Source organism: Mastacembelus armatus, chromosome 8 (assembly GCF_900324485.2).
Source record: "Mastacembelus armatus chromosome 8, fMasArm1.2, whole genome shotgun sequence".
In the NCBI taxonomy this organism is placed as follows: domain Eukaryota; kingdom Metazoa; phylum Chordata; class Actinopteri; order Synbranchiformes; family Mastacembelidae; genus Mastacembelus; species Mastacembelus armatus.
This window is the reverse complement of record NC_046640.1, coordinates 8,749,081-8,760,081: the sequence shown is the minus strand read 5'-3', so window position 1 is coordinate 8,760,081 and position 11,001 is coordinate 8,749,081. Positions and strand designations below refer to the sequence as shown.

General features: G+C 41.1%; 1 protein-coding gene across 2 annotated transcripts; it reads right to left on the bottom strand.

The window, feature by feature from the left end:
* Positions 1-4,118: 4,118 nt before the first annotated feature.
* Positions 4,119-10,193, bottom strand: kcna7 (potassium voltage-gated channel, shaker-related subfamily, member 7). 2 transcript variants are annotated; one of them, XM_026324921.1, is made up of 4 exons: positions 9,948-10,193; positions 9,624-9,655; positions 8,450-9,182; positions 4,119-5,479 (listed from the first exon to the last, which is right to left on the bottom strand). In XM_026324921.1, exons 3-4 carry the CDS (start codon positions 9,128-9,130, stop codon positions 4,541-4,543), a joined length of 1,620 nt encoding a protein of 539 aa, XP_026180706.1. In that variant the 5' UTR covers positions 9,131-9,182; positions 9,624-9,655; positions 9,948-10,193; the 3' UTR covers positions 4,119-4,540. The 2 variants fall into 2 exon arrangements, with proteins under 2 accessions (XP_026180706.1, XP_026180707.1); XM_026324922.1 differs by lacking the exon at positions 9,624-9,655.
* Positions 10,194-11,001: the final 808 nt, after the last annotated feature.

Genomic DNA, 11,001 nt, shown 5'->3' with positions numbered 1-11,001 from the left:
ATTTCATTCTTATCTAATTCTTGGTTAGAAAGTGAACATGTGACCAATTTCCTGAAATTTGAACTACTCCTTTAAATGATATCAACATAACCAGTAGGATCATGTAAATGAAAGAAATATACAAACAGCAGACATTATTTTTCTATAATTCTCATACCTTTTCATCCTCTGTGCTCTTCTTGAACATCACCTCATTTTCCCCTGAGTCAGCATTGATGTTAATATTGTCTATATTGTTTGTATTTTCTTGTTGTGGTCTGGTGTCTGAAATGACAAATATACTGTTTTAATTTTGTTGTATGTCTAATTTGACTTCTTAACTTTTGTATATAACCAGTCTCCTGTGTCCCACTGGATGGCCTTTGTTTGAAATATTAGTTCATCAGCTGTCACCCTGCATCCTTAACTCAGAATCACAGGTCCAGGTTGTGTGTAAATTGTATGTAATAAAATGTTAGAGATTTATTTAAAATAACGTCAGTTATCCTGTGTTTTCTCTGCTGCTTAAGTCACTTTTACAATCTGCACAGGGATTTGCAGGCAAAAGGGGGCATGCGTCAGTGTTTGGTGACTAAAGTCACTGGGAAAATCCTGCAGACATAGATATTACTGGATGGAAAAGTTGCAACAGACACACAAACAAAAGTGCACAAGTTACACATTGATGAGACAAAGACACACAGAGATACACACTTAATCCTCTCAAAGAGTTACAGAGTTAGAGATGGTCGCGGCAGGAGAGAGTGAGGGATGGGAGAGGAATTGGAGGGTGGCAGATGGCCAGAAAGACGTCAGTCCTTTTCATTCTTCCCAGACAGCATAAGGGCATTGTGGGTAATTGCAAACAGAACTGACGTTAGCCCTGGGTCCCCGCACGTCAGAGAAGATAGCCGAATGAGATGGAGGGAAAAGGTCAGATGCAGCAGGTCAGCGCTCAAAAGGAATTTTAAAACCTGAAAATGTGTGGAGGTTTGTCAGCAAATATGTGAAATTCAAATTCGTGATGATTGACTGGACGTCAAGATTGTGTCGGTTGAATGAAGCACTAATCCATGAGGTTTGGGACTTAATTTAAGGGTTTTGTTGCAAGCAGGCAGGAGGTGTGTATTTACAGTCTGGTCAAAAGATTAAAAACTGTAGGCTATCTATGAGGTTTTCCTCATAAATACACAGTGTTAATTACAGATGTTTTACAAACCAACAGAAGTATCAATTTACATTTATTCTTCTTTCTTCATTCAGGTTCCTAAAGATTAAGCGAGCACATCAATTCAAAAGTAATCGAAAAGATTTTGGTAAGTCAGTTTCTAGGATGATGTGAATTTTATTCACACAGAGGGCCAACTGTAAAATATAGGAAAATGATATGCATCTTTCTTCCCACAAGATCTTCAGCAGTCAGTCTGACTTGAATAAAACTTTTTCTTTTCTTTTTTGAGCAAAGGTACAAAAAAACAAAAACAAAACCAAATAACATTCATCCAGCTAAATTCTCTCCAGAAAGGAGCGCTTGTTCTCTGCAGTTGTCTAAATATCCTCCCATTTCTTTTAAGTAAACCTCTGTTTCCTATTTTGTTTTAACATTTTATGTATTTTCTTTATTAAATTGCTGAAAGCTCCAGTAAAGTAAGGTCCTCTTCATTTGCAATTTTATTCTCTACTAGCACATTACTTTGCTCCAATTTCTAATTTGTATTTTAAAAAGGTCTTGATTCTGTACAAACCGTGTCAAAATTGTAGCTGCCTTAGTCTCTTGTTCAGTGTACTAAATAATGCAGTGTATCCAAAGTCACAGAGATTTTAGTAGTATATGTTTTAACATATGTATTCCCTGAGACTCAAAACATCTGCTGCCATCTGCGTGGTGTAATAAGTCTATAATAATTCTGGTTACTCATTGGATTTATGGTAATCTGTTCAGAAATCTGTATCAATTTTTTTTTTCCTGCCCCAAAAAATCAAGACATGTCTTCATTCAGAGACCCCTGGAATGAAAATAGCATAACTTAGTTCATCTGGATCATATGGAATAAATGAGTGAAGGGTTTGTGCAGCGCTGCTGTTTTAAAACACAGTCTGACATCTAGAGGAAGGATTGCTCATCACACGAAGCAGAGTGGAACAGACACCTCACACTGAAATGTACTCACTCAAGTCACTCGCCCATTTTAACGCTTTTCTGCAACTTAATGAACCCTCTGTAAATACACTGTACGTGCCTTGTGATGCTTTTTTAAAAAGTTGTTTAGGTTTGAGCAAACATCCTCACATTCTCCTAGAGTCACTGCACCGGGAGTCATGTGGAAGGAATTCAGAAATCCATGAGACGAGAGATAAAATATGATCTTTATTAAATAAAGTCAATGAGATATATATACATGTAGCCTACATAACGTAGATACGTCCGTCGTCGGAGTATACAGGACACAGGTCACACTGCATCCACACATTCAAAATGACTTGGAAAAGGATCATATAAAGTATCTCATATTCTGCTACTTTTTTAAAAGTTAAACACCATAGATCTTTTAAATAAACATGCACCTTAAACATGCAGCTACAGTGGATTCCAGGTGCGACAGGTATTCACAAAAAAATCTCTCAAACCACTTTTCTTAATCTGTTTATTTAGTTTAATTTCTGTAGTTTTTTCTGTTAATTGGTTGCTTTAAAACAATTAGTGAGTTTAATTACTAGGTTTTATTAGAGACATATGCTAATAACCTAAACCTTTGAGAGAGTCTAGAACGAACTCAGCTGAACTGTGACTTTATTAAATCTATGCTCCATTATTACAGTGGCCATTACAACAATGATGCAAGGACAAATCTGTGCTCTGCGAAAAATCTGTGATACTTAAACTACAGCTACTGTAGTTGTAGTTTACAGTAGTAATTGGTGTCTCTCTGGGAGTGACGAGGATGGATAGGATCAGGAATGAGAACATCAGAGGGACAGCTCATGTTGGATGTTTTGGAGAAAAAGCCAGGGGAGCCAGACTGAGATGGTTTGGACATGTTCAGAGGAGGGACAGTGAATACATTGGTAAAAGGATGCTGAGGTCAGAGCTGCCAGGAAGGAGGCCTAGAGGAAGACCAAAGAGGAGGTTCTTGGATGTAGTGAAGGAGGACATGAGGATAGTTGGTGTGGGTGAGGAGGATACAGAGGATAGGGTTAAACGGAGGCAGATGATTCGCTGTGGCGACCCCTGAAGGGAGCAGCCGAAAGGAAAAGAAGAAGAAGAAGATTGGTGTCTCAGACCATAAGAGTAAGTGTTGCATTAGCCAGCAATCACTGTAGGCCCTGTAGCTACACTGACCTGAGAACAGTTTTCTCCATACAGCTGCCAGGCTGCATCCATTACACTGTGTAATGAACAGACCAGGTTCTGGACCAACTATGTGAAGTCAGTCTGCACCACCTCCACCCAATAAGCGAGTTCTTTGCCGACTTTATCAGCATGTTGCCATACCTCTGACAAACCTACTGGGCATCAGCACCCACATCACTCACTGTGTGATTACTGACATGAAACAGCAAACAGTCTTCAGAGGGATTATGCCAATGTTGGATTTCTCTGGAATATCTGTCTGTATATGTAGGATCAGCAGTTCTGTTTGCAGTATATATTGAGTTTTGGTGTCAGTGTGGACTCTCATGTCATCATCCTTTTCAGATTTAAGACATGATTTTTCAAGTGAAAGAGCTCAAATTTGTTTTTGTTATAGATGCCAACTTTCAAAGTTGTAACTCAGTTATTTAGATGGTGGCTGAAAGTCACTGCCATGTAGCACATCAATAAATTTCAAAATTGGTAAAGCTTTATTTTAAGGATAATTCTGAATAATTTCTTAATAAATTTCTGGGACATTTTTAGGAAGGACTGTGTGTCATGATGTGGATTCTTCAGTTCCGGTTTTGGACTTTTATTTTGGTTAGTTTCCTGTTTTCTCCTGTGTGATCTTGGGTAGCTTTGTGTTCATTAGTTTGATCAGTTTCCCCTGTGTTAAATTAGTTCTGTCCCAAAGATATTTGTATCTCCTGTTTTCCTTTGTTCAGCGTTGGAGCATTAACATTTGTGTCTCTTATTGTCGAGGAGAGTTTTTTGCCTGGTCTTAGTTTTGTTTTCCACCGAGTGGCGGAGATATTTAGTGTGTTTGTCTGAGCCTGGTCGATGCAGGTTTAATAAAGTTCGTGTCCTGCACTTGGGTCCTCTCCTCTCCTCCTTCACCACCTGGGTATGTTTTGTCCCGCTTGGCGTATTGAGAAAAGCTGATTCTTACTGTGTTGTGTATCCATGAGTCAAATACAAACATGCAAAACCTCAAATATAAAAACCATGGTCACACAGGGAGCACAATTTGTGGACTTGTGTCAGCACAAATCTTTTTGTACATATTGTTTTTGTATGTTTTCTCCTGTGTCACTGCAACACTTTAACATTTTAATCATACCTGTCCATGCTGGCTAAACCCTTTTAGTTATGTAAGGCAACTTTTTGAGTGTAAATCTGAAAAGACACAGTTTGCACTTTGTCTCCTCAGACCTGAGTGATCAGAGGTTCTTTGAGGTAGAAGTTTATTCCTCTCTGATCACCAACCATCTGCCCTGCACAAAGCCCTGTCAGAAGAGTCCCATTGAGAGGAGGGCAGATACCCCTGTTGTTCTGCCCATACAGGGGTGTGTAATCTCCCATGTATTCAGCCCGCTCGTCCATTCCATCCTGATCTTCCTCTTCTTCATCGTCCTCTCTGTCCTTTTCCCAGAGCGACGTGGGGACGTGATGGTACTCTGTAGTGTCCTCACACTCCATATCTCGATGGTAGAAGTAACTGAAGTTGGACACGATAACAGGCACAGGAAGAGAGATGGTGAGCACGCCGGCGATGGCACACATGGAGCCCACTAGCTTTCCTCCGACCGTCTCCGGGTACATGTCCCCATAGCCAACCGTCGTCATGGTCACCACAGCCCACCAGAAAGCCTCAGGGATGCTGGTGAATGCTGTGTTAGCGCTGTCCACCTCTGCAAAGTAGACAGCGCTAGAGAAGAGTATGACACCAATGAAGAGGAAGAAGATGAGCAGGGCAAGCTCTCTGAGACTGGCCTTCAGTGTCTGGCCCAGGATCTGGAGGCCCTTGGAGTGACGAGAGAGCTTAAAGATCCTGAAGACCCTCACCAGCCTGATTACCCTGATGAGGGCCAGAGACACGGAGGGCTGGGCACCTTTGTCCTTGGCCAGCTCCGTGCCAAGTGTGACGAAATAGGGAATGATGGCAAAAAAATCGATGGTGTTCATGACGTCTTTGAAAAAGTACATCTTGCTCGGGGCACAGGTGAAGCGCACGATGAGTTCAAAGGAGAACCAGCAGATGCAGATTGTCTCTACGATGAAGAAAGGGTCCTGGAAAGGAGTGAAGCCAGGTGGGATCAAGATGGTTTCATTCTCAATAGTGGGATGAGGTATGGTGGTGTATTGCTGTAAATCAGAGGAAAAGTGATTACGGTTAAAAAAAAAAAAATCTAAACATATGATCTGCTCTGCCCTACAGATACCATTTATATTCTATCATCTGTTGTTTATCAAACATGAGTTAGAGAAATATGAGAATAAAGGGGAAAGGTAGAGCAATCATAAACAGCTCCATGGAGGCCAGAGTAAACAGACAGAAAACAAGGATGAAGTAAATGGCAAGTACAGATGATAAGTGAGAAGAAGCAATTATTCTGAACGTTGGTCTTCAGCACATTTGGAGCATGACATCTGTTATCAGGATCTGACTGAGCCTGTGAGATCTGTGATACTGTGCTAACTTTTGTCCCCTCTCGGTTTTCATTCCCCTGGCTTTATTTTTCCTAGCAGACTTTTATATAAATCAGTTTCTCTATATTTAAACACACAAAAAACATTACGTTCATGTGACTCTGGGTTGCATTACCCTCTAGACTACAGCACGACCAAAGCATTGGATACTTTGTTTAACAGAACTGATTTTTTTTCTGGGAAGTAAGTCCAGCTTTGACATGACTGGGCATTAGTGTCCTTAAACACGTTAGGCAGGGCTACTCTAAGCGTTTGCTGGCCCTGGGGCACATAGTGTCCCTGACACTGTTTATATGTTTTTTTATCTTTCTGTCTGACCATCTGACTCATTTCTGTTTTTATATACAACGCGAACTGCTCTCAAACCTTACAAAATGTTTTTTAAGATATAGCTCAGATTAGGGTGTCCTTGTATCTTAAGAGGTTGGCTCACTCATATCACAGATGAGTTTGCATTGTTGTCAAGCACACAACTTTAGGTTTTTTTATGGGAGGTTTTTCAACTCAGAGATTTCTGCTGGTTGTCTAGAGGCTAAAGGATAATTTCAGATTTTAAGTATGTGTTAAAACAGCTCTGTCCTGCACTTTGCATGTGTTGGAACAGTTTTTGGACACTGATGACTAGGATTGTGCATACTAACTCTGAAGAGATAGTAAATGGGTTTAAATGACTCATATAATATACATTTTTATACAGACTGAGTACTGTGGAGTTTATCACCATCTCTTACATTGCATTTGAATTAGGAGGGAATCTTTGGACAAGAGGAACTCTAAGAGGGGCAACATTTTTACTACAGCCCATGTGTACATGGGAGTGTTGATTTAAGACACACAAAAAAATGTGCATCTGTCTAATGTGCCAAACATGAACCACAGCATACTTGAGTCTGGGCAGGAACCTTGTTTTGTCTGGTTTTCTTAACTTATTGTCCACTCCTAAAACAGAAAAATGCTCAAAACAAAATTGTTACACTGAAAACTGTTGCCAGTAGAGAAAGGGTCCTAAAAGGGAGTGAAATCTTGAAAACCTATCTGGAATTATCTGTATATCTTTGCAGATTTGTACATTTTTAAAATCATTTTGTGGCCAGAAACAACATTCAGTTCATCTCTACTGTGTTGGGGTGCAGAAGTTTAGAAACTGAGCTATTTTGCAGTTTGTTTGAACTTGCTCATTGAACATAATGCAAAAAACTACGAGTTGTATAAATCAATTTGTTTAACACTTCACTTTAACACCTCTATTTAATATTTATAACCATTACATAAATGTTTATAAATTGTTGTAGCACAATATAATGCTGCTGTAAGAAGATATCATGATATTTCTGAAATGTGCAGCACTTTTCAACACTTAACACGGACCTTATGAAAGCAAATTAGTATTTAATTACACTGTCATTCGGTATACACCACCTGTGCACAGAGAGAGTTATAGTAAAGATATAGTGAAAAAATGTAAACATACATGCATATATATTTTTACAACTACGTTACGAGTGAGACACTGCTGCAAAATGAAATTAGCTTTGCGTGGGTAGGGGGGTAGGGGGACTTGAAATGTTTTTTGTTTTTTTTCATACAGAAGCAATAACATGCATACATCAGGACCTAAGAGAACAATTTTGTCTGTTCCCCACCATGTGCAGAGTGAGTGATTGCCTATGGAAGGTTGGGGTTATGTTTGCGTAGCGCCTAAAAGCATCAAAAGCTGAGATCATGTGAACCTATCTATCTATGTATGGGAGTAACGGGGCAGTGCTGGGGAATGTAAATGCAGCGATTGCTGTGTGTCACTTAACCTGGCTGAACCTTCAGAATCAGCTTCATCTCCAGGTTACCAGAGAGCGTGCAAAGCTAATTTCATTTCGCAGCCGTCAACAGAAAAGTTGATCTGCAAGCGTCTTTTCCATGCCGTTACCAGTGTGTCACCATGAGTCACAGTGTTTATTAATACAGACCTTCATTTATGTGTTGATGTGCCCCTAGGGTTGTCCTCTATATTTAGTCTCTTAGATCTCCAAGGGGTAACGTGAGACATGCTCACCTCATTCCGCTGCCTTCACTCTTCTCTCTGTACCTCTAAACTCCTATCACTGTCCCTCTCTCTTCTCAGCACTTCTCCATCTAAAAGCATTTGTTGGCTCGGGCAGTCATCTCTGAGTGGCTGACAAGACATAGCATCGTGACAATGTATCCCTACTCTAACAGTAAACCTCCATCCAACCTGCTCTGTCTCCATCTCCTCTTTCTTTACTTCTTTCCACCAACAATTCAACTGCTCTCCTCATCTTTTGATGCCTCTTCCCCTCAACCTGAGCGGATCAGGTTTTATGACGAGTCCAAAATAATGTCAGGAAAACCTCTGGCTTGCCTTCTCTTCCCTGTCTGCTATTTTTTGTAGTCGCCTTTGTCAGCACGTTATCCCTGTGTGGTTAACCTCTGGTTTCTTTGCTCCCTGTCTGCTACCTGCACTTCCTTCCACTTGTCTGGTTGTTTCTTTCCTTAACATGAATTTCCACTAATTTAAACTACACCTGAAGCCTTGTGAGTCTTCTCTGCTCCTCCCTATCACTCATCCATGGCTCTTGTATGTGTCCACACCATGTAACCCATCCTCACCTCCCTGTGTTCCTTCTCACTCCTGAACTCAGGCAGAGTCTCCAGGCAGAAGATGAGAATGGAGATCACAATGACCATGACGCTGATGATGGCGATGATCCGAGCACCACTGGACGACTCTGGATACTCAAACAGCATCCAGAGGCGGCGCTGCAACTTGTTGGTGGGTAAGGGTCTCACCTCCTCCTTGGGGAAACCTTCGTCTTCCTTGAAGCGATCGATGATCTCTTCTCCAAGTTCATAGAACCTCAGCTCCTCCAGGAAAATGTCCAAGGGGATGTTGGCAGGCCTTCGCAGCCTCCCTCCTGACTGGTAGAAGTAGAGGATGGCATCAAAGCAGATGCGGCTCCTGTCAAGGAAGAGTTCATTCCTGATGGGGTCAAAGTAGCGAAGTCGACGTTCGGGGTCGCCCAGCAGAGAGTTGGGGAACTGAGCGAGAGTGCGGAGCTGGGTCTCGTAACGCATCCCTGACACATTGATGACCAGGCGTTCACTCAGAGCCCAGCCGCTCCTCCACTGACAGCGACGGTTCTCCCTTCTGGCTTCTCTGCCTGGCCCTTTCTCACTTTTGTGCTTTTCCAGCTTGTTGTGTTTGTCTTTGGTCCCCTTGTCTTCATCACCCACTTCCTCAGCTTTCTGTTTTTCTGGCTTCCCTCCTCCTCCCTTGTCTTGATTATCCATCTGTCAGGCTTTGTTTCTTTCTTCGTTCTCTTACTTTTCTTGCCTCTTTGCTCTGAAAAAAAAATTACACAACAAATGGAGCTGAAATAATAATAATAACACATCATTTTTATTCTAGCATATTTATGTGCTATACACGTCTTATATGTTAAATATCCACACAGTTGCTAGTTTTATTGAGTAGACCCAACTAAAGCTAATACCACCCAATACAACAGTCCTCCAATTAATTCTCCCTTAGTGAATATATTTTTTGACACTGTTTTTAAGAGATGTTGATTCAACTGTAGAGTGTTTCCATTATTTTGAGCAGCCCATTTGTATACAGTTCAGCGGCAGCACAGATTCCATCCTGCATAACGATTGTTGTGTTGGATCAACACCTCTGCAAATCAGTTGTAGCAAAAACTGAACACTTTATAGGACTGTGTTAGTTTTAGCCAGATGTCCAGAATAAACAGCCAACTAAAGTATAAAAAGATCAAGATCTCACCTCAAGTTTTTATTCAGCTGATCATCTGGGCACTAGAAAGATATTTCATTTACATTACTGAGGATAAGGCTATATAGACATATGTTAGATTGAACATGATTAAAATGCTGAACATTGTCAAGACATGCAGAATGTATATACAAATTTCTGTTTTAGCAGGTTTTTCACAAAACTTTTAACTTCTACCACCATTTTCGTCTGTATTTTACATTGTATTATAAAGACCCTCCATGCAAAAATCTCCATGCATGCAATCAGTGTCATGCTCATCACTAGTTTATCACCATGTCCAGTTCACCCTGTGGAAACCAAACTCAGACTGACCGTTCTCCAGCCTCCCTCCCAGAACTGCTAATTCCACCTAATAACACCTCCATGACTCTCCCACTGTGCCGCCACCTCAGGGTGCGTTTTGGGTTCACCCTTCCCTCTTTCTGAGACCGTTTGTGCATCAGTTCCCTCGTTAAGATGTCTAGACAACCCCTCCTCCTGCTTCATAGCCCCCAGCTTCATGTGTCACGTTTGGGAGGGGAGAGGGGCAAAGCACAGGGAGCAGCATGGCTCCTTCAGGAGCTGCTGTGGTGTTAATCTGAAGCCTCGGTGAAGTTAAGACAGTTAAGCTTGTTTGTAGGTCACACGGTGTCGCTATTTGCTCCCTTGTCAAGCTCAGTCTGCTCACAGGGAATGCTGTTGGGCTGAAATTCAATCTGTAACGTCCTCATCCAACAGCACCACTGCCGCTTCTCTCCCTTTTTCTGCTCCCAACAGACCTCACTCATTTAATCATTCTGTACATCTTTGCATGCATGCAAAACTAAACTATGATGTAAAAAAAGAAACATCTAAGAAAGTCAAGGTTTTTGTATTGTGATCAGTGACTTGCACTCTGTGATGAGACAGACAATATGTGGTCTAACTCCTTTAATGGCTTTGATGTTATCATCTGTTTTCAAATGAACATACATTTAACGTTGGCTTGGTTTTTGCAGATTTCTATGCAAATTTAAACCCTATCAAATAAAACAGCAAGACAACTTGACATGCCAGACCGGACTTTGTTATATATTCAGAATAAATCTGGATAGACACATCTTGAAGTCTGTAGTCAAGCATCTCTATGTGGTACTGTGTTTGTGAGCTGTAAAACCACAATACCCATAACAGGCACACTGACACTTTGCACAAAGTTGCTTTCAAATACTGCAACTAAGCTTTCTCTCTCTCTATGTGTGTGTGTGTGTGTGTGTGTGTGTGTGTGTGTGTTTGTGTCCAGGGGGACACAGCTGCAGTCCTGTTACAGATGTATTTTTCAGCAGCCATAAAAGTTTGGACGTGACTTAACTAGGCTTTCTTAATAGTGTGTTAATTTCCTGTAAAA

Excerpts from the sequence above, each read along its gene's own strand:
- kcna7 (XM_026324921.1), bottom strand. The coding sequence starts at position 9,130 with ATGGATAATCAAGACAAGGGAGGAGGAGGGAAGCCAGAAAAACAGAAA. Across the intron at positions 5,480-8,449 it reads GTGAGAAGGAACACAGGGAG|CAATACACCACCATACCTCA; the intron begins GTGAGGATGGGT and ends TCTGATTTACAG.